Source organism: Polyodon spathula, chromosome 6 (assembly GCF_017654505.1).
Source record: "Polyodon spathula isolate WHYD16114869_AA chromosome 6, ASM1765450v1, whole genome shotgun sequence".
NCBI lineage: Eukaryota > Metazoa > Chordata > Actinopteri > Acipenseriformes > Polyodontidae > Polyodon > Polyodon spathula.
The window spans coordinates 47,130,136-47,155,015 of record NC_054539.1 but is presented as its reverse complement, the minus strand read 5'-3'; the positions used below and the strand labels follow the sequence as shown (position 1 = coordinate 47,155,015).

The following is a 24,880-nucleotide window of genomic DNA, read 5'->3' as shown; positions in this document are numbered from 1 at the left end:
ATCTTATAAAGGCTACTGAGACTCTCAAAAATGTATTATAAATATAAATAGAAAATACATTTAATTTCTGCTCAGATTTCTACACAGTAAATATTTAGTTACTTTCATTTGAGCTGCAAGTTTGACTTGAGGCTTTCAGCAAGTTCTCCTTTGCATACTGCAGTACCCTTCTCCCACCAGTATGTGTCACTACCACCACAGTATGTGTCCAAACCACCTGAGCACAAAAGGAAAGCACTAACAGTTTGATACATGTAAGCATGCATGTAATATACTATAATATAATACTACCCCCTTGTGCAACTGACCTGATCTAGAAGGTAGTGGTCATGTGGACTGTAATGGTCGTGCAAATGGCCCAAGATGCAGCGATGTCTGCGGGGTTCACAAAAGGTCGAGGAGGCCAGTGCCTGCATAGACAGCTCCTTCTTCTGGGAACAGTTTGATGAACTATCTGTTGCAGTCTGTAAAAAGGAAGAAATCAATAAATTATTACCACATTACAAAAGAAATACAGCATCAAAGCATTTCACTTCACAGTGCCTGTGTGTAGAAATATTCTCAAATGATTAAGTCTCTAAGTTCATGAACATTAATATTTCACTGGAACACTTGTATGTATTAGTTTACCCTGCCTCATGTCATAAGTGTGTCCTCTTGTGGATGGCTTTGATCACGAAAAGACCATGAACTGCAACTGCACATATTAAAACTTACAGTATACAGTAATAGTAAAGTAAAAAAAAAAACTGCAACTAGACTATTCTCTTTTCTACCAAATGCAGTAGAAATCCCTCTACACTCACTGTTTAGAATGCTGGGGAAGTATAGTTACAGCAAGTGTAGTTACTGGTTCTGTACACAGTAACAATGATCAGCATGTACATACATGCACACAAAAACGCCTTTTCTTCAATAATTGGAAGCACATAAAAATCAGGAAACGAGGCTGGTTTTGAAGGTGTGTGGTGCTAACCTGCTTTGTGGTGCCAGACCTTTTGTGCCATGTGGAAATGAGACTTGAATCACCGATCAAGGTGGAAATGCTGTTAAGATCGGCTGTATTCCAGTGAATGGTTAACTTCACAACCTAAGTTACTGTATGTAAACTGCACAGTACCTATAGCCTCCTTTAACTTCCTCAAATAAATCTGTTTCAACTACATTTCAAATACTCAAAGAGGCTAATTTTTTTGTTGCCCCTCCTTGCATGTTCCTAAAATATGTACTGAATACCTGGTGTACAAGACAGTGTAAGAGAAGTGATATGGTAGAATGTTTGAAAACATACAAAATATACGCTAAAACTAATCATTTTAATTTTGAAAATTAAGCACCGTCCACCCCCTCCCCCTCCAGCTCGTGCTATCCAGAGGCCATCTCTACAGTACAGCGTTGTATACCATAAGTTGTATTGTAAGAAACGTCTCGAAACCCCTCTGCTGTTTAGGATTTTTTTGTTAAATGCCCAGGATGACCAACAAAAAGATGCTGAATGCAAACTGTGCAAGTGACTGTTGCTGTGTCATGGAGGCCTAATTTCCTATTTCAAACCTTCTCTTTAAAATGAATGCATTTTTAAGCATGATTCAACTAGATTTATTTAAAGACACCTCTCCTTAACATATACGTGTTATTTCCACAATCAATGTTTTCACCTGGCCTGACAAGAGCTCTTTATCGCCGAAGTGCTGTCAGAAATTGCCACTGTCACGCACATTAATGAGCAGTCAAGACTGGGGTGTGGTTTGGTTTGATAGCGGGAAGATTAGGCCTATTAATATTATTATTATTGCAATCACTACTACAAATAGTACTAATGTCTGAGGGGAAGAAATGAATATTACATGTTTTAATGAAGTATGGTAATAAATAAACTAACAACAACAACCACAACATTGAATACAAATGCTTATAAGCACAGATAGGTGCTGTATTAGCAACAGCAGATTATGGCAAATCCAGTTTCACGCAACAGTTGTGACGATGACCAAACAAATTAGTGTTGTGTAAAAATGTAGACTGTAATATCGTAAACAGCAGAATCAACTCACTGAAATTTAAACAAACAAGTGAGTACAGAATTAAGTTACTGTTTTAGTAGTTTTTTTGGGCAAAAGAGCCAACGGCTCCTAAGGCAAAAAACTTTGCCTGACGCCCTGATTTGTAATTTTGTTTTAAACAAATGTATTTTAAAGAATAAACAGGAAACAATAGCAAAACAGGCTATGAAGTTTATTTGACCAAAAGAGCTTTACCAGTGTTATTGCAAACACTTGCACAAGCAAATGAGACAATTGTGTGATTTCTATGTTTCATGCTTCACTTAAAGTATTGTGATCCATATTGTATCGCGACCCTCGTATCGCGAAGACACTGCCAATACTCAGCCCTACAGAGGTTTTGGGTCGAAGCAAATCATAATACAGATGTCACTCTCATCGCATCACTGGCTAAGGCTTGAGCCAACATGACTGAAATAATGTTTAGAAGGATGGTCATGCTACTTCCTAAAGAACTTAAAATACAAACCTTTTTGAATGGGTAGAATTACAGCAACATTAAAAGGGAACCATCTCAGCTTTTATAGTAAGAAACTGGCAAAACTGATTTAAGAGACCTGCTTATAAGACTTTTAAAATTATCAAAGAATGATTCATTCACATACCTTTGTAACACTTGGTAAATTCCAACTTTTATTTGTAATCAGACTTTCAAATGTGGGAATAAAAAGCTAAAATTTCTAATGTCAGAGGAATACAAGCCATTCAAGTTGTGTGATCTTTCCAGTGTTATAGAAATAACCCAGTTTACTAATAAAATTTACTAAGATGTTTGCACAAAACAATCTAAAATGCAGCTATTTTAAATTGCATTGTAGGGGCTATTTTTTTGTGTGATCCTTTGAGATTGAAGGTTTTTTTTAAATAATGAATTCTAATTTAGTCTAATACTACTGCTGTGTACAGCTTGTAAAAGGACAAGGAACTTGCACATGCAAAAAGTTAAAACCGAAAAAAGGTATATTTAAGATTGTATGTTTATCCAGTGGTGTTTGCCGTGTTTGTTTGTTTTGTTTGTGAGATTTACTGTGTTCGCTTAGTGCACCCAAAATGCTCAGGGGTACAAATTTGGCGCTATTGTGCTAGATTTGAGAGTTAGGGTACGTCATATAGCACCAGCAACATTACATTCTTGTGTCAGTAGACATGTCTATTTATTTATTAATTTTTCATTATTGATTGTTTTTTTTTTTTGTTCCTTAGCAACCGAACACGAAAGTTTCTCATTGGGTCTTTACTACTGACGTAACCCACCCACACGAGAGGATGTTTGTTGCAGAGTACCTTTAAACAGTTGATTTTACCTTGAGATTTGTTTAAAAAAATGTGTAATGAAATTTTAAACACCATCCAGGGTCAGTCACTGGGTAAAAAGAGTTTGCAACTTTTATTGCTTTGCAGTTTACATTAATAGTCTCCAGGATTCATGAACAGGATATGTAGGGGGGGTGGTAGAAAAAAAATTCAATTTTTGCCTCAGTAAAAATCTATTCCTAGCTACACCCCTGCTTAATGAATATTCTGCATAATATTCTGACCGACGGCTGAAGTCTCTGTGGCAGGACAAAGCAGGCCCATCTGTCTTGCCTTCCAGTCCAGTAAATAATAAGTGCTAGTTAGTTCTGTTCAACTATCTCTACTTTTGTTCTGTGCATATTATTTTTACCTGTAAATTTATGCTATAAAAGTCTGTGTAATACACCCATATGCTGCGGTTTATTTGAGACCATTTTAAATGTGTGTAGGAACTTTATTTATATGTACCGCTCTGCTCTGACCAAATGTTATTTCAATTAGAATGTTGGTAACCATGTTTTTGTTACATGTTGAATATGAAAAAGACATTTCACAATGCCATAAAAATTCTGTTTTTAGTAAAGCATAAAGGTCAATTTCACCCATTCTCTGCTTGAATGGAAAAATAAAGATAAAAAAACCCAGTAAATTCTTTAATCAAACAAAACGAGTGTGATATTACATGTATGGAATGAAAATATATTGAGACAGCTCTTATCTAAATATGGAATGGTAATGTAAGTTTAGTTTTTGTTTCAATATGGTCCATATTCATAAAGCATTTTCAACCAAAATCAAAAATAAGCATTTGAACTGCCTATAGGGACTTCTTTTCTCAAAAAGGAAAAAAGGTAAATGCTTTATAAATATGGCCCTACACTATGTTTTCTCCAGATCTCTTGGAAAGCTGAAATAAACAGCTGTTTTTTTCTACTTGTTTCTAGCACACAGAATCTATTTGACTAGTATTAAACTGTGTGAAGGGTTGTACAGCAAGACTTGGATAGTAAATGGTAATCTTTGATCAATACATGTTTGTGGTTGGCTGTCCTAAGGAGTGTACTGTGAAGAGTTGTACAGCCTGGCATTACCCAAGTTATTTTTGCCTCGACAGATTTCAAGGTCATCACAACTCTTGACTGTAATAATAACTAAAATTGTATAACTATAACTAAAATTAAACTAGCTACAATGAAAAATTCTTAAACTTCAAAAAAAAAAGTAACCAAACAAAACACTGCACTCAACGCACAGTTGCTGAGCCCAGCAGCTGTAATCTTTTATTTATTTATTTTTTACAAAAACACACGTAAATCACACAATTACAGTTCAAATAATAAAAAATTAGTTTACAAAAACAAAGCGTTTATTTTTAACTCCAGACGGAGCTAGACAGCCTGCGAGGAGAGCATAAGTCAGCAGACTCAAGTTGCTTGATCCCTGGGAAGGGGTGACAGTAGCAGCCGGCTTCATGCAATAGACTATGTGCAAAAAATTAAGTGTAATTCGTAAAACTAAATTATTAAAATCGCATTAATAAGTGTAATACACAATTCACAAATAACAAATGCAGATAAAATGTAACAAGTACTCTGTCTATGGCTCTCCCGCCAGGTTCAGTCCTCAAAGGAAAAATGATCTATATCTGTGCATGTAGTCTTCTTATTCCCTCTTGGGGGTGTGTCATGACTGCATCATAGGCACTGGTGCGCAGTGTTGATATATCCACTCAGGGTTGGGATCTTTAGGAGGTAAACACCCATACAGTAATACGGTAGTGAACCAGACCACGTTTTTGTTTACCAGGCACAGCTTGTCCAGCTGTTGTGGTGAGGGCATGTGCCTTGAAGAAAGGGGCAGCAGCAGCTGCGACTGGTAGGCTACCAGGATACTGTTGTAGTTCCCTAACCTTGTTGCGAACGCCCCTTCTTGAGGATAACCTCAGAAATTGCCATTGCTTGTTAGGGCAGGCAGCGCCCTTGGACAGCAGAGCCAAATTAGGTGTTTGGACCAGGGCAGCAATAGACGCCTCACCTGGCAGAAAATGTGCCAGACCCAGCTTTTCCATGTCTTGTACCCTATATAGGGTGTCCACTGAACAGAAATCAGCAGGAGCAGTTACTGGATGGTCCTAGGACGATTGGTTCTCATGGAGGAAATCCGGGTGAACTGGGGGAGTTATGGGAGAGGCAGTAGGCTCCTCAAAGATGGTTCGTCTTGTTTCCTCTGCTGTAGGCCAGGGCACTGGAAAAGTTGCGGCATGAGCCACCGAACAGGGAGGTCTTTATTCCTGGGGACATGCTGTCCTACTCAACGTACTCAGGACACGAACATCAGTTCCTGATCGCCTGCCTCCTCAGAGGCCAATCTGCGCTTCCAGACCTGTGGGGCCCCAAGGAGGCAGGCAGGTCTGGTGCCACTGAGCGCTCTTGCAGCAATTGCATAAGGATAGTTCCCTGATGGGAAACAGCTACCCAGATTTTCTCCATCTGCTTCAAGCTTGCCAATCACCTGGAATGGCGACTCTTCTTCCTGTTCCAGGGCGGGGGGGGGAAGGAAGGAGAGGTAGAGCTCGAGGAGCATGAAGCAGCCAGTTTTGAGCCTGGGCTGCTCTCCCTGGGCACAGAGCCATGGGGTGAGGAAGCAGCAATCCTCTCTACAAGAGGGTGATGGAGAACAGCTCTGTGCAGCAGTCAAAGCGGCAGAGTACTCTTTAGAGCTGTGGGATAACCATCTCCATTGTGCGCTTGGTGAATGGGGCCAAAACTTGAAGAAACTAGTTAACTAGCACCAACTTGGTATGCTCAGGGCCCAGGCAGGAAGAACACATCTCATGCTTGTCCTTCTTAGGCAAATTGGCCTTGCATGTCTCACAGGGAGGAAACCTGGGCATGATGCTAACAACAAGCAATGCAATGTACAGTATACAGACGTTGCCTCACTCTGCTTGCTTGCTTTTATATATCTCTTTGATCTTTGGTTTTAACCGATTACCCCCCCCCCCCCATACACAAAAAAAATGAAATCTGTGGATAGCCAATACACACAGGAAAAAACGTGGAATTGGTTAATCAATTCACTTTGACCCTTTTCCCCATTAAAAAATAAAACCCACTACAAAAATAATAAATACATTTCCCAGTACTGCTCGGCAATGTCCCGCCATCTTGACTTGTATCTATCATTGATTCATTCTGAATACTTTAAACCCACCCCAACTACTGAATGACAGCACATTCCTACATTTCTATTGGAGACTACTCTTGTGAGATGAAAAACGATATTACAATCAGGAATGGAGGCTTATTAGTATGCTTTAAAGCTGTATTACAGTTAACATACAGAGGATTTAAAACACAATTGTGCTGAAATGTTCAAAAATGCCTACACACAAAAACCCCAGAAGAATGTGCCTGTGACCATAAGGATTTCGTTGTGGAAGACAGCAAAGGAAAGGTGGTACAACTTAAGTGTGCAAGTACAGTCGAGTTACTACTATACATATTTTAACAGAAAAAAGAAACGCTCAAGCATTTTGAAAAGTAACCGAAAACACAAATTTCTACGGGTGGGCATCGATATGAATTGTATATCGATATCGTCACATATTGGCAAAAACAACAAAAACGAGACAAATAAGAAGCTTCAGCCGGAGCTATGCAGCCTGGGGGGAGAGCACAAAGTCAGCAGACTTATGATGCTGGGTCCCTGGGAAGGAGAGACTTGAGCCGCTGACTTCACGCGGGTCAAGGCCACCGCAGGATATAACCCAGGCTGTAGTGCACACAAATAAATGAAAATAGAAAGACTATTTCAGTGATTCGCTTAATATCACAAAAATGTGCAAAAACACAAAATGATTATAATTATATAATATTATATACAAATGTATATATATATTCTATATATCTATATATATTATTGATATATATATATATAATATTATATATATATATATATATATATATATATATATATAAGAAACAATTTGTACAGCGACCTGAGGGACAAAAGTGAAGAGTTGTAGCAGGCTACAGAACAGGTTAGAAATACAGTGGAGGATGGTGTTGGTGCTACTAGCAAGCCTGCTGATCAAACGGTGTTGACAGTCACAAGCAGACAATCATGGGGATTAAATTATAAGGCATGTATACAGGATGATTTGCAAAAAGGGACCCAGTAATAAGAGTTATCTGTGACCAACAGAGTAGATCGGGTCACAAACAGTGATTGCTCATGTAGGGAGAAATAACATTCATGTGGAGGTCAAAAGGTACTGAAAGAGAGGTTAACTAAACTGGCTGCCAGGCTTAAAGAGAAAAGGAGTCATGTAATCTTCTCTGGGGCCAGTCCTGAGTGCGGGGAAAGAGAGGCTTAGCAGAATAACTAGTTTAATATATGGCTAGAGAATAAATGTAAAACGGAGGGTTTGTGGTTCATTGATAACTGGAGGATCTTTACAAGAAAGATATATTAATGATACAGGAGCGGGTGTTCTGGCATGGAGCATAGAAAACTCTTGGGGAGACTAGGAAGGGTTTAAACTAGGCAGGAGGGTGGGTGAGAACCAAAATCAGGTTTTAAATTAGGGCTAAAATGTGCGAGTCACTTACATGCCTGTCTAAATGCCAGAAGGATCAGAAATCAATTTTTAGAACTAGAAGCACACGTCAACTGAAGACTGACTTGTCTTTGTCCTGAAGACGGAAAAAAATTCCACATACAGGGTATAAACTATTCAGAAAAGATAGACTGGACAGGAGAGGAGGTGTAGCTTTATGTTAGGGATAGGCTAGAAGTAAAGAATATTGATTTCTCTCATGCTATTGACCAAAATTAGCCCATCTGGGTGGAGCTGGTAGGTAAAAACCCTTTTTATTTATTTATTTATTACTATTGAGGTATGTTACAGAACCCCCCAGGTCTGGATAAAAATGATTGCAAATAATTCTGCAAAACAATTAGAGATGCATGTAGGGGCAAGAATACTGTATTCATGGGTGATTTCAGTTTTTCCCCAATACAAACTGAAAATCCTGTGGAATGTGATACAGTAAAATCTGAACTGATTGATGCAATAAACAACTGCTACCTGACCCAGTGTGTCAAAAACGTAACATGGGACAGAGTAATTTTAGATCTGGTGTTTACAAACCAGGACATGCTATGTAATTTAGAAGTAGTAGGACAACTAGGGTAAAGTAACTTCGAAGGGATGAGACGAACCGAAATAAATAGACTGGGCAGAGGAATAGGAAAGTATAACAGTTGAAGTAAAATGTAACAGATTTAAAGTTATAATGCAAGACATGCAGGACAAGTATATACTGTAAATTGCGCCATTATTTAAAAAAGCAGACAGGACAGACCTGGTTAATTAGGTATTTGTTTCACTTACTTAACATTCAAAATAATGGAAGCAATATTAAGACACCAATATTATGGGGAGTAGTCAGCATGGATTCAGAGGAGGGAGGTCATGCATAACTAACCTGTTTGACTTTTTTCAGGATGTTACAGATAATGGAGATGATTGCAATGCTTAGGATATAATTTTAAAAAGCCTTTGCAAAAGTCCCACAAGAAATATTTACACAAATTAAAAATCAGGAGGAATACAGGAGAATACATTTAATTGGATATAAAACTAGTTAACTGTGAGATGTGTAAAATGTGATTGGTGGTGGGGGGGCTACTTTGTCAGGTACTGCAAGGGTATGTACTTGGACCCTTACTGTTCCTCATTTATATAAATGACTTTGATCAAGATACACATTGCAAGATTTTTAAATTTGCAGAGAATACCAAACTTAGGAGTAGTGGACTCTGAAACTAGCCCAGCTATAAAGAGATTTGGACCTTCTCTGTAACTGGGCAAACTTGGGGCAAATTGATTTTAATGTTATGTAAATGTAAGGTATTGCACATTGGGCATAAAAATCCATGTTATAAGTATAAAATGGATGAGATGGAAATAGGTTAGTTGGTGCTTACCTTGGCGAGAGCCGAGTTCAAATCAGTTTTAACATCTACTCTCATGTAATGGAAACTGGGGAAGTGGACTTTGAAAAGGATCTTGGGGTTACAGCGGAGTCATCATTAAAAAGTATCTCACCAATGTGGCAAGGCAATTAAAAAGGCTAATAGAATGTTAGGCTATATTGCAAAAAGTGTGGAATACAAGTGGAGAGGTTATGCTAAGATTATATAATGCCCTAGCTTGATCTCATCTAGAATACACGGTGCAGTTTGTCACCTCACTACAAAACTGACCTCACTGTCCGAGAAGGTAGAGAAGGGCAACCAGGCTGATCCCCGGTCTTAATGACATGAGCAGGGTTGTTGAGAATAACGGGCCGTTGCATTGTTACCTGGAAAAATTACGCTGTATTCAGGCCACTACGCTGTGTTTTCAGTTTGGGTAACATAATAATAATAATAATAATAATAATAATAATAATAATAATAATAATAATCCTGTGAAACACTGTCGATTGTTCCTTTATGTGAGAAATTAGTTTGCTTAAGATACTTCTTGTAGCTTCCAATACTCTTCAATGGGTTGGTTGTGACAGCATGTTCATTAGTTTGGTGCATGTAATGTACGAGACACGGAGAACTTTGCTGACCTTTATTAGCACATTCCCCCCTGATCACAGATGAGACGAGATTCTGGGTGCGCCTTTGATACACAGCTCTGTACCAACACCGTTGCAGATATTTATTATTATACCACAACTACATTCCCCCTAAAAATTTCGTTTAGTAAGCCAGTGGCTAAAGTAACTTACCATTTTTTAGCCACACTTTATCACTTAACCCTATAAACACGTTATAAAACATACTGTTTCAGCAAGGCAAAAAGATGTGCATTTTACTTGAAAACATGTAGATATTTGCTATATAAATGCCAGACCCTACCACTTAAAATACAATTAATCATATTTAATTTGCACTATAACACTTAAATTCCCATTTAATAAATTCCAAAATACCACATGAAAAAAAAAAAAAAAAAAGTTAGATTTCCTAAATTCAGGTACTGCATAATCCTTTACATTATTTTGACTGTGACGCAGTTTTCTTTCCACTACAGAACGGTAAAGCAAAATTGTGCCAGTAGAAAGTGCTATTAGTGTATGTTAATATTAATGTCTCCCTGACCAACTGCAGCTCTAGTTACACAAGATTGTACTACTGTGGTTAATAACATTAGTAGAATTGTACAGCTGCTAGAGGTTTTAAAAACAAAATGAAATCAAACTAAAACAGTCAGTATTGATTCATCTGCCAGCATACGTTGAATATGCTGGCAGTTTTATACAAGTACATTTTTCAAAGACTTCGGAACCATGGCGAAAGGTTTCTACCCCAATAGTGTGCTATAAGGGACAAGCTTTGATGGGCCGATTGGCCTTTTGTCGTTCCAAAATTTATGTTTTAGTGTGATTAAAACAAAAGTGCTACAGGGCCATGTTTCTGTATTGCAAGACATTTTTACCATTTTTCAAAATTGAAATGATGTTCTCTTGCAATTTATATACAGATACACTACATAACTCAAAATGACACATTCTCTCTATTTTTAAGTTTAGTTTATAGATACAAAGTTATGTAGTTGGTTATATCCTGTTAAATACAGTATTTTTTTTTAATAAATAAAACTGCAAAGTTGGAATGTGAAGAATGCATTTCCTAAAACACTCCCTGGTTGGTATTTTTAAAAGGCAGTCTGGGGGGATTGCATACTGTATTTGCAGTAATGCTAAACATCTGCATTATTTTTGCAGTAGTCCAGGCACCAAAATGGAACTCAGCAGCTGATGCAATAAACAACCCTTTAATAGCCTTGGGGAAGCTGTACTATACTTTCCTGCCAAACCCCAAAATAGGATGTTGTAAATGTTTACTTTTCATTGCTCCAAAAAAAAATGTCTGCATGCAGAAATGTAAAGCAATCACTCTCCACAGAGCATTATGGCTATATATCCTTCACAGAATAACAGTCAATAACAAGACACATGAATTAACATCAGTTAACATTGTGTGTAGTTGTATATGGAGTAGCTCAATAAGTATTCACTTTCTTGTTAACCAAATAAATAAATAAATAAAAACACTGCACCATCACAAGATAAAATAAGAAGAAAACATCACAATTCATGAATGTAATTTATAATTGCTTTAGAAGGTACAACCAGCTATGCAAACATTCAAACAGTAATAGATAAATGTCAGTCCTGTTCCCAACATTGAATATCCCATGGAAATTGCAGGTTAACTCTCCAAAATCAAAGGTTGAGGGGAAAAAAAAAAGTACTTCAGTTGTGATTAAACCCTTTTCCTGTCACCAATGAGACAGATAGTCCAAGCCAATGCAGAGAAGCATTGAACTGGGTTTTTAAAAGACAGAGGTGACAGAGCCAGGCTTTGCGCTTCGTTCAGGCCTGTTCACTTCAGATCCTACTTCCTTCCTGCGTGTTCCTCAGGCCTTGCTCAGAGTGTTGTGTTCTGCAATTCCCTTATCCTAACAGTTAACAGGAAGTCGTCAATCATCTTATCAGCCTGCCAAAACCTGCCTCTTTCTCAAACATAATGACTTACAAGCTGAGCCTGGCTAGCTCTACATGCAGCCGACAGAACCTTTCCAGGCCAAACAAAAAAGAAAGGGAAACAGCACAATCTTTGTAAAAGCGTTTGCTTTAAACCCAAACATTGCTAGTGGTGCAGCATCATAATGTAAGTGGTCAATTTTTATATACCTAAAATGATTTATTTTTCACCAGTATATGAAAAATCCTTTCTATTGCAGACTTTGTTATTTTAAATGTAAATTTAGTAAGACTGAACTTCAAATGGAAGTTGTGAATGGATAGTGGATTACGATTGTACACTACTGTATATATGGTAGGGGCACCTTTCCTTGGTAACTTGGTCTATTTCTGGGAAAATATTAACGTTTTGCCAACCACATTGATCACTGATTATTAGGAGTGGCCACTAGTCACCAATGGGCCTGCAGTTAAACAAATTAAAAAAATACTTAATTGTTCAGAGTATGGCAGGTTTTGCAGCACTATTACATTTCTATTGCTGGCACTGTACAAATGCTAATGACTCATTAAATTCAGGGAAGTTTCAATGTATGACATAACAGAAGCATTAACAAGAGCTTCATCAAAGCAAAGATAGGTGCAGTTTGGGCATTTTTGTTTTTTTACAGTACAATCTTTACTGAGAAACTACAACACAATTACTGCTAAAAGGTTAATACAGCCAAGTGGTAGGTAGTTTAGGAGCTGATGGAAATACTGAAAATAGTAATAAAAATATTTGGCAAAGATCATACATAATGAATGATTCCAACTACAGAAGTACATTCACTGTCTCAAATTAAAATTTCACACCTCTGCACAGACACTGACAGATCGTATAGCTTATATTATATTTACAATGACAGGATAGGAAAAACAAAGCTTTTCTGCTTTTTTAATTAAAGTCTTTGTGCAGTGTGTTAAATTAATCAAGTGGAGCTTTACTCTGAATGTAACAGGTACATTAACATGATTGGCTTTGAGTTTATTCTACATAATTCAAAACAACGTTTTTATTTTTTAAAGTTTTAAACAAGAATTTTAAATTGCAAATGTCATTTACTCACATTGACTGGGGTTATGTAAATAGGTTAGCGTATCTGGAATAATTCAAGAGGAATGTACCCTGCCTGGCTCTAGAGCTGTAAATCCACATCCACATTACTGCTGTCTGCAGTGACTTGATTCAGATAGACGATTTTAGGAAAGGTCACTTCCACAGCTACTGATCCCAGAGTCACTGAACCAGCATTGACAGGAGGGGGAAAAAAAACAAAACAAAAAAAAAACACAACCGTCCTGCTGTCTTTGCATAGTAATACTTCCATTCGTCATTGAGATAAATTAAACTTGTAAAACTTACAATACCCTTGCTATGATGTATGTTTACAGGGTTGAGTGTTCTGTACAATTCTAAAGTGTTTTAAAAAATACTGTTCACCTCGAGTATTTAACTGCAGCTGGGCTTAGTAACCAAGAACCTTTGGCAACATTCATGGTACCCACTTGTAGCAGGGCTGAGGAGCTGCACATGTAAAGAGTGTTTTTGTATTTTGTTTCTTTTTAGTTTTGTAAATAAAGTTTTATCTACTTAAATATAAGTTTGGCAGGGATGGGGTTAAAATCACATCCCTGCAAAAAACAAGTGCTGAGTGTGGCCATTCCCAAATTGGTTAATTGACTGTCAATTCAGGGATGGCCACTTGTATATAAGAGGTGCTGAAGTCAGTTTGTTTGATCTCCAGCTAGGATGAATAGACTTAAGTAAAAAAGCTGCAGTTCCCTTTACCTGGGGAAGTATTACAGTTAGCTTAGTTCAGTTTTGTTATTCATCTAACTGCAGTCTATTTGAGTTAGAGAGGAGACGTTCCTGGTTGAGGACCTCCCTGAGTAGTGAGAGTAGCACACGCCCAAATTACTGCTAGCCATCTTTTGATTTACACATCAAACAATCAAATTTATTTGGTATAGCACCTTTCATGCCAAGACATCACAAAGCGCTTCACATGACAAATAAATATAATATACAACAACATATCAAAAAACAAATGGGAAAAAATAAAATTAAAAATAATAAAACACATTAACAAAATCCTAAAACAGGCCATCCCAATCTACAAAAAGGCCTACAAAAAGGCCTCTGCATACAGATGTGTTTTAAGCTTTGCTTTAAATGCATTTATTGAGTCAGCTTTACAAATTTCAAATGGAAGATTGTTCCATAATAAAGGTGCATAATGACTAAAGGCTCTTCCACCACAAGAGCTGTGTTTTATCATTGTAGCCACCAGAAGCCCAGCATCAGAAGATCTCAACTGGCGTCCAGGGACAGAAGGTAAAAGCATATCATTAAATGTAAATAGGGCCATTTCCAAAGACAGACTTAAATGTCATTAATACAATTTTAAAAATAACTCTCGACTTCACCAGAAGCCAATGCAAGTGGGCAAGAACATCTTTTTGTACCCATCAGAATTTGTGCAGCTGTATTCTGAACCTTGAAAAATATGAACGCGTATGGTATTTAAATTTAATGCACCGCAACTACACATAGCAATTTTGGTGCACAGCTTGAGTTTGTGTGTTTCAAGCTTCTTGTACTTCATTGGTTCCCGACGTCTCGATGGTCAATTGTGAATACACTACGTGTGGCAGCTAGAGAATGGATCATAATTGTAGCCTGCCTGGGTATTACCATAAACACGTGATCAATACAATTCATGTTAGTGACTAGTGAATAAGCAACTGGATTCTTGATCCTTAGGATTTCTAGGTACCGTCTTAGTTCCCCTCAACCTTACCTACCAATATATCTCTGTGTCAACTTTGAAAGGTAAATATATAATAAATACAATATTCTGTGTTTGGAGAGAGTCAGGGTGTTTTATATTGCTATAGCAAGGCGATTAAAAAAGAATACAAAATTATCATTTTTTTATTTGCATTTGTGCAGCATTGGTACAGTTTAAAAATATTTTTGGACATTTGTTTTTTTACATTTTTAGACAGCGTGTCTGTTGACTTGTAAAGGGAGAGCACAAGAGACCGACAAAGCAATTTACAGAAAGCTAAAAACTGTAACAGCTAGTACTAATGGAAGGAGACTCTGAATGCAGTAGCTAACGCCAAGAATAACAACTTCCCTGGGATATAATAGTAATATTTTTAAAGCAGGACTAAATGGCTGCAAAAAACACATTATTTTCCACCTTTTTTCAGGTGGAAAATAAGGAAAGCCATATGTGCAGTATTTACTGAAAGTACTCATGACTTCAAGGTAATGTTGCATTTTACTCACCCAAAATATATTTTACTCACCAGTGTCTAAATTGGAGAGTAAATGACCCAAAACCTTATCTGAATCACTGCTCACCAGTATAACAAAATGTACCACACTGGATTGTTACATTTTCTAATTATTCCTTTACAACTTGAAATCCACGTAGTTCTCTTAAAACCCCTTGGTTCTTGCAATACAGAATATTTTTGGAAATCTTGCATTGTTTACCACAAATCAGTGATCAGCTGCACAAAATGTTTACATTTTCTTAAACTGCAAGAGCTCCCTTCTCTGTCTGGTACAGAAATTCCAGATTCCCGTTTCAATAAAACCAACAATGCTTGAGCTTCTGTAACGTCTCTGTAGATTGTCTGTCAATTGTAAACCATCAGCTTTATAGGCAGGCTGATTTGCCCTCATGCTCCAATAAATCACTCTGGCAGGTAGCTGGGTAGCAGCTGCTAATGACAGTTTTACTGTGGAGTACAGGAAATCACCTTTTAACCCAGCCTGCTGCTGTTCATTTCTTATGACTGAAAAGAATGGATGCAAATGATCTTAAAAAAACAAAGTACGTATTTTCAAGTTAGGCCTTTTCAAACAATGTATGTAGCTACTGCTTACTGAAGCTCTCACAAGCACAACAATCATAACAAAAACAACAAAAGTTACATTTTTTCTTTTATTAATATATCAGCTAGAATAAAAAATATAAAATGTTAGGGCACCTCAAACATACTACTATTAAATATACCTGTAGGAAATGGTGAAAATCCTTGATGTCTGAATTGTGTTTCACTTTAATCTCATTTAAATGATAGTAATAGTAAAGAAAGTATGATACAGTACAATATACTTCACTGATAACCATACTGCATGTAGCTATATGTAATGCAGTTTTTTTTTTTTTTAAATCACGGTAAATTTACAGGAGTTACTATTATTATTACACCACTACGTCTCTTGGAATGTTAACAGCCCCAGATCATTTATGGGGTAATCGCGATACATTACGAAGATTCAGTACATAACATATTTAATTCTAGATTTTAAAAAACCTCACCCTTACATTTTCACAAAAAACAAGCTTATATTTTACTGCGCAAGAAGCTTTGAAAAGAAACAGACAGTCCATTCAAAACAAGTGAATTGACACAGTTCTTTAAAATAACAGTGTTGGCTATATATGTATGTATTCTTTGCAGGATGAGCAAAAAGTGACCATAGCTCAGATAACTAACGATGCTTTAGTTTGCTTTGTAGTTGTATGAAACAACAACTTAACCCCTTACTACAGTCTCTTTATTATTATTTATTTATTTTTACTTTTGGGAAGTAGTCTGCCCAGTTAAGTAAATAACTGTATGGCATCACAGAAAAGAACATATTAACTGTAAATAACTTGTATAACTGCTAAATGCATTTTTGTTCAACTCCTTGGAAATTTTGCAAGGAAATTCTAAATCTGTAGGGTACATGCTTTCTGTACTGTGCAGCTACATATATTTCCAAAATTGCATTAACAATGTGTATAAAACATGTTTCACAAAGATTAATCTACTTACTGTAAATACATCATCATCACCAACTTCTGCCTCATTTTGGATTGTTGAAGAGGAAGTTGTAGATCCTTTAAAAAAAAAAAAAAAAAATTGAAAAAACATTAAATTCTTGAGAGGATTTAAATAACATATTTAAATGTTTTTGCTCAACATTCCCCTTGCGTTTTTGCAATTATTCTGAGTTCTGTTGCACCAATGTTGAACTTCCCGAAAACTGTTGATTAGAGCCAAAAGCACTACAGACTTGGAACCACTATCCACCCTGTGTCTTAAGTTGTACCTACTCAATAGTACATAGTTAAACTCTAAATTACCTTTCAAAAAAGGTCACTTGGTTAATCCACTGTAATCCATGCGTAAAATATTACTGAAAACTGAAATTCAAAGAGAAATGGATACAAACCTACTAGAACTGATGACATTTATTCAGGATCAGATACACTCTTAATTTCTCTAACTATTACCACCCCCATTGCCAACCTGTGCATATCCTTCATATGGCCCTGCCAAGTTTGTGTTTAAAGTCTCAATGCAATAAATGATAGCTTTGTAAGCTGTGGATCGGTGCAATCTAAGTTTCTTTTTCTAATCCAAAACATTAACAGCTTTATCCATACTTTAGACAATGTCACCATTTTTACTCTGGGAAATGGCTTTGAGTTTGAAGTTTTAATTTTTGTGTTTTTGCTTTCAAGTATATTCAAGACATAAATTGTGGCAATACTGTGATTGACCCAAAATGGTAAATGAGGAACGGAAAAACAGCCAAAGAATTTGGCTTTAACTCAATTAAAAAGTACACACACACATTATGTAGGTTTAAATCCAAAACATCTCAGAAAATGAAACATTAATAGACAGGCACAGGTGGTCTTTGTATCAAGCTACATCATATGATAAAATATATTGCATATAATGGCAATTTACATTGTATAATTAAATACCTTAATGCTTTTGTTTTAAAAAAACAAATCATCCATTTTTTTACAGCTCAAAATGAAAGGTTAACGGCCTAACCTAGGAAAAATGCTTTCTGAAGTCTACTTGATTTAACATTCATGAAGAACATCTGTGAACTACAACTTTGCAAGTCATTTTTTTTAATGAGGTAAATACCATACTATAAGGCTAAACATGTAATGAACTCTACATTGCTACTCAAAATAACTTAAATAATGTATTAATTTGAGGACACTATGGTATAGAAATTGATTACATCAACCATACATAACCAGAATTACATTGTTAAAATACTCTCATTACAATTTCAAAAACTAAATTATGAATACCAGTTTCTAAATAATGTTGCTTTTCTCTTTTGCTTTACATTGTCCTTCATAATCTGCCAACCCCAAACTGTACTGGTGCAAACCCTTGATCATCTCTCTATCGCTTAAAAAGATAGAAATCCATCTGTGGCAAGACGGCTTGCGGGTAACGTCTGACCAGGGGCTCTTATTCAAAAGAACTACAAATAAAAAGGCTGAATACAAAACAATGGCATGGTGACCAAAACACAGACATAAAACATGTATCATACTAGGGTCACTTGAAACACTTTGCAAAAGCTTACAACTCATACACCTCTGCAGGTTTTTATACATTATACACACGGGCGGGGCGTAACCTGTCACACCACCTAATAGAAGTTTCACTTTAATGCTAAACTTCAGCAAGAAACAGCCTACTGAGTGAAGCAACTGTTAGCAAGCTTATTTTACAAGTTATTTTGTATTACTTGAATGTTAAAAAAGTCTTTAGTTAAAAGATCAATGATGATTACAAGATACAATACCTTCTATCAGGTCTTCAATTGCTTTCCTCACACCTCTGTCAAACGCACGAGCATCTGCAGGACTCTGAAACGTCAGCCCAAATCTCCTGTTCTCAACTTTCCAGTGATGAAATGTAGGTGTTGCCTTTGTGTATATCAAATCTTTCTTCAAGAAGCATTCAAGCACCACCTACAGGAACAGAAAGACGGTTTTATTTTTTTAATTTGTTTAAAATCACCCCCCCCCCCCCCCACCCCTCAAACACCTCAGCTTTTCAGTATCTTTTCTTACCTTTTCTAACTTCACAGTATTTCCCCTTGTCTGATTTTAGCAATTCAAACAAAGGTACATGTCAATATCTGCAAAAAACTGCATAACAGACATACATACTATCAGCTACTCGGGTGTCTGTAAAATATTAAAAACAGGTTTGTCAAGGCATTCAATAAATCATAACCTGTTATCTGTTTGCCCCCTAAAAGACAATGTTTTGTCACTTAATGACAAATTATGAGTACATTATTTTGTATTTTACTTGGAATTATCCCAACCAGTAGCCTATATAAACAGTTGTTTAAAATCAAAAAAGTAAACTGGAGGACAGGCAAGTTTTTAATTCAGTAAATAACACCTAACTGATCCTTCTCCGAGTGACTGCTATAAACGAACACATAATAATCCAACAGTCTAGTGACTAAAGCTGAGCTATCCAAGGTTGCATTTAGACAATAGTCCAACTTGTGACAACTATACCTACAGAACTAAAACAAACAATAGAAGAAAACTATAGAATCATCTCTAGTGTTATTTGTATGATCAAGTTTTACATTTGATTGATTACTTGGTGTACATCTACTGTAGACTTGCAATTATCTGAAATGTGGAAACATTGCTGTTTTATGAATTAAAAATCACTTCCATTAATACGCATATCCAAGACTCATGGGCTTCATACAGAAAAGATTTTCAGAAATGTAGCCCATCAAGTCTCAATTAATGAACTAGACAAATGATTTTATACAGTACTTCCATCTTTCTAGACATCTGCTTTGCTCCACTATGATCCCCACTGAGCAAAGTATGGAAAGAGACAGGGACAGGCTGCAATAGCTTTCCATTCCTCAACAACTTTGGAGGTCAACCAAAAGCCCGTCTAGGAAGTATCCCCCTCTCCACCACTAAAATCTGCACCCTTGGTGCATAAGTTAGAATATGAACACAAGACCTCTAGAGCTAAGGATAAACACTACATTACATAACCTGGGTTATACATCAATGAAAATAACCCAAAGCCAAAAGTGGAAATTCATATATGTATATATATATATATATACATATATATATATACCTGTTTGTCTTTTAGTCGCTCGCCATGGATTAGAAAGTCACTTGTCCCACTGAGTGCCTCTGAGTGAAGGACCTTACAGACACCAACTCTGCTTAGACCACCTCCTTCTTGCGCAAGCCATCCTCCACTAGAGTCATCTCGGGTCATAACCACTGCTTTGACACGCACAATGTAGCTGTCACTGTATTATACACAAAAAAGGTGGGGGAAAATGAACAATTAAAATCATGCATTTTACATCAAGCACTGAAAGACAAGTAGCATGTAAAGGATACTCAATGGGGCTTTAACAATATATATAAAAAAAAAATAATTAGAAGATCTCAATGCTGCCAGGGTTTTCATCTTTTTAAAAAGGCCCTCCCTTGATGGCGAGAGTGATGCTGTGATGTCTGTACTTTAAAAATGAGAACCATCAACAACATGAAAAAGTGTATCACTGACCTTACATCCCCTGTATGTACATGTAAAATCAGTGTACTGTACATACTGACATACTGATAGACAAACAGGTTGCCCCCACATACCCTCAGATTCTGATTATCTTAACTTGAGCTAAATAATGTCCTTTTGTATGCGTGGTTATTATATACTATACACAACTCTAAAGGTGCATCACAAAATTGACAAGCATACATCTAGCTATGCAAAACTGTAAAATGACATACCAAAAGATAGTTGGATAGACAAACAGCCTCCATTTACCTCTGAGATTATGATAAAATATAAATGCCAAAAAGGTCCTAAGGAAGTCTCAAGACTCACACTGTCACTATTCTACTCAAAAGGGCAACTTTAAGGATCTAAATGGCAACTGTATTTACTACTGTTTAGATTATTAAATGTGGACAGATCTCTTGTAGGTTTGATCAGCAAGAACATTTTAGTCCATGAAAGCAAAATGATAACATATGTAGCCTACGTACATGTATACCATGACCTACAGTACACCCACCCAAAGTAAAAAGTGCACTAAATGAAAGTACAATGTATGGGATTGCGAGCAGACAAAAGACACAAATTCTGAACTAAAGAATGTCCCACAGTAACCATGCTCAATCACAACTGGATAAGCTTGTCTCTAACAATATACAAAGCTATATAAGTGTACAGGTGCCTCCAATCCTAAAAATAATAAAGATGTTTATTGTATAAAGTCAAACCAGTTCAAAAAGGGTTACATTTACTGTTGATACTGGCACAAGGTTACTGTATAGTATCAATTACCCCCTTTAATCCATAAAGGCTGAAAACGGCTAACTGTACACTATGTGGCAAATGCAAAATATGACTGCTACATACATTAGGCAAAGGTATTCAGGTGTGTGCAGTGCTATGCCATATGGATCATAATAAGCACACACAGGATAACGAGGGGTTTCAGAATAAAAGGCTTGACAACTTCCATGTCACAAAAGCACACAGTACCTATTGGTCAAAAGATACTGCAATTTCCTTTCAAATATGTTTATTCACACATGTACAGTCAACAATGCCTAACAAGCAGGAAGTCAGTCAGTCATATATAGGTCTTGTACTCAAGCTTTTAAATAATTAAACTAACGAGGTATAATACAGAGCCCTAGACCATTTTCTTTCCAAAATAGGAAGGGTGGTTAGCCGACTTATTTTTACATAGAAGAGTCTGCAATAAATGCATTCTGAAGGGTGTGATAGTGCCAAATGCATTATTTGCTTAAAAACACACACAAAATAATGCATTATTGACCCAAATGCATTATTTGCTTAAACACACAAAAAAATGAATTAGATAAAATTTAAATCCCATATCTGACTGTAGATTTGGATTCACAAAACACTACTGTCTCCTTACACTACTGACAGTGGAGGAGGTGTACAGTGCATATGATAATATAGCTGCTGACCTCATCAGACATCTGTCTTAAGGAAAAATAAAATCTAATTCCATCAAAACCTGAGACCATGTGCCCTAATTTAATGCTTTTCCAGCAGGTCGACAGAATGACTCACTATGACATCATAAAAAGCTCCTGTGGGTGGAAAGGGGGAGGGATCCCAAGTGTCTGTATCAGGAATGCCGATGTATTTCGCAGCCTTGATCCTGCAAAGTCTATTTTATTACAGAGATAACACAATCTTTCTGGGTTGGCAAAAATATGATTAATTACAAAATAAAAATAATTAACAAAATAGTAGACTGCCACGGCCTACATCCACAGCATGTATAATAGTCTATATGATTTACAAATTTAACTTACGGTAAACAGTGTTGTTCCCCAAGTTACTACATTGACAAAGTGGTTTACCAGATGAATGTATGCAAAATGTACCTCTTAAATAAACAATTTTTATTTTATCTTAACTGAATACAATTGTTTAAAACCTAAATTTTGTTACTTGTAGTACTGTATCAAAGTTTCCCCAACACATCTTTTGACATTTCTCAGAAAAATAGGTTTTTGTGGTAATAAAGAAAAATTACGTGAATCTAAAATTGTGACATATCAAGTTTTGTAAGCGTGACATTGTTGCTGCACAATATAGTATATCCACAGTTACTGTACAATCTACACACAGTACAATATAATGCATAAACAAGCATTGGAAAACTTCAGATGTTTCCAAAATAATCATAAATGCCAGATTAAAGAATGGAACGAATATTGCATATCGTTGTCAAATTAAAAATGTGTGTTAAAAGCACAAAGAAAACATGTAGGTCCTAGGCGCCATGTGAGGCAAAGCTATTAGTTACTCTATGTGCTGCCTGACATAGGTTTCATGTCACCTTGTATCAAAGTTCTCCTTACACATTAATCCAACAAGCAGACCCACCCTGTACTATAAACAGGGTAGTAAAACTGATTATCCAACAGCATGTAGGCTTGAAAGATGTTTAATACAGCTGATTATTTGAACAGCAACCGATTCACTGATTTAGCAATCTGTGACATGAAAAGTGAAATTGGTTTCTTTCTGAATCATCATTAAATTGAACAGTACAGAAATGGAAATACTCGTACCCACCCCATCCGTTAGAAAATGTAAATACATTTGAGCAAAAGAAAAGGATGACAACACCATTGTACATTCTTGTGAAAATTTACATTCTATAACTCATACAATACCCCCCCCCCCCCCCCCCCCCCCCCCATCCAGTACAAATCTGTAGATAACTGGAGACTAGGGCAGAAAAGCAATTCTCTGAATTTGGTGTTTCCAACCAAAATCTAAATGCTGCCTGCCTCCATGTTTTTACTTGAGTGCTCTCAGCATTACTCTGAACGGAAAGCCTGTTTAATCCTAGAACCAACAGTAAATACTTCTATTTGGTTTGCTGTGGTCTGTGGATATTTGGCCCATGGTTTCCAGGAGCAGTTGCACTTCAATACACAGTACAATCTGTGTAGCAGCAGTTTAGAGGAGCAGGTCTGGTGTACTAATCCAGGAAATCAAGCTGATGGAAGATGTTCTTGCATAACACAAGTATACAGTAGGTAGTTAATAAATGCAGTTCTTCCTGTCCTGTATGTTGCTGTTGTTTTCCACCCAGCTAGTCCAAAACTGCTTGAAATAAGATTAAGAATCATCTAGGTCATAAGTGATACCAGACAGGGCAATACTGATGCCAAGTAGATTTCAGAATATAGACAACATACATTTTTAAAAACATTTTCCAACAATTGTTTTGAAACACATTGCTTAAATATTCTGCATATTGTACCAGGTCTTGATAATTTGAACATAAGTGACCATTCCAAGCAAAAAGTGCTGGTTACATCTGCAGATTAATTATCTGCAACTTAACAAAGAGCAGAGTATACTGTAGTATTCCATCCACTGCACTCCATAACTCAAAAACAGGAGACGTTATGTCGTGAAACTGAAAAAACCTGAACTATCCGTTTTGGCAAAACGTTTCCCTTTTTGGAACATTTCCTCTTGTAAGCTGAGCAGCCAAGTCTGTTCCTGCTCACATTGAACAAGTGGAACAATTCCTGGTCTGTGCGACTTAAGAAACGATACCTTAAAAGAAGTTAATGTCACGCAGGTGTAAGAAATCTGTGACTCATAGGGTCAAGGTTACACTGGGGCTTCCATGTTTACAAATAAAAGTGTTTAGTATAATAATAAATAATAACAACAACATGATCATTTACTTATAGAAATTAAGCAATAAAGGTCTACATTACTGAAATAGTGTTTCCCTTAATTAGTAACTAATAAAAAAATAACTACCTACAAGTAACAACAAAGCATACAGAATAAACAAATGTACTGAATACATTTAGTAGCCAACCAACTTTAGTGATGTCAATACTTCACTACAATTCATAATTAAGTTTTCTATTTTTTTATTCCTAAGCCTGCTGTACAGTAGTATCTGCATCTACTGTACATCCAGCACTTTTGTATTTTTTATTCTTGCTTCTCCAAGGAAATGTGTGCCATTTCTGAATCGGCTGGAGACTGATGTTAACAGCTGGTTTCAATTTTGCTCAGCAGGGAAAAACATCTTCACAACTGGGTACAAGAGGGTACTTCTGAACTCAGATTAGTCAAACCCAGATAAAATGCACACTTCCAAGAAAAGTCCCACAAGCACAAATATGGCTTGTCCAGTACTTAAGATTGCAAGTCAAATCATACCGAAAATTTAGCTTGTGGTTAACAATGGATAAACATTGTTTAAAGACTGTCTTTACTTACACACCCATCCACTGACAAAACGGCGTGTGTAAAGTATGATCACAACTGAACTGAATAGGCAGACTCCTATTGTATCTCCTTTTTACACAGACGCTTGCTCTGAATACCCAATGCAAGTGTTCACACCCAAAACTAGTCACACTTTTGCTTAATCAACCCATTACAGACACATATTATCCTGCTTTATTCTATCTATTGACTGCTGCCCTCAAGGATAACATTTGACAGCGTAAAAATTCTACGCATTCACAAAAAACAAACCCCACCCCT

The 24,880-nt window shown here is 36.6% G+C and overlaps 1 protein-coding gene across 1 annotated transcript in view; it reads right to left on the bottom strand.

The window, feature by feature from the left end:
* Nucleotides 1-24,880, bottom strand: part of LOC121317243 (sprouty-related, EVH1 domain-containing protein 2-like) — a 45,376-nt gene that overhangs the window by 1,118 nt on the left and 19,378 nt on the right. Inside the window, exons 2-5 of the mRNA XM_041252954.1 lie at nucleotides 19,919-20,099; nucleotides 18,591-18,759; nucleotides 16,799-16,863; nucleotides 309-464 (exon numbers count right to left, since the gene is read on the bottom strand). Coding sequence (XP_041108888.1) covers nucleotides 309-464; nucleotides 16,799-16,863; nucleotides 18,591-18,759; nucleotides 19,919-20,099 — 571 coding nt within the window. The remainder of the gene's footprint in view (nucleotides 1-308; nucleotides 465-16,798; nucleotides 16,864-18,590; nucleotides 18,760-19,918; nucleotides 20,100-24,880) is intronic.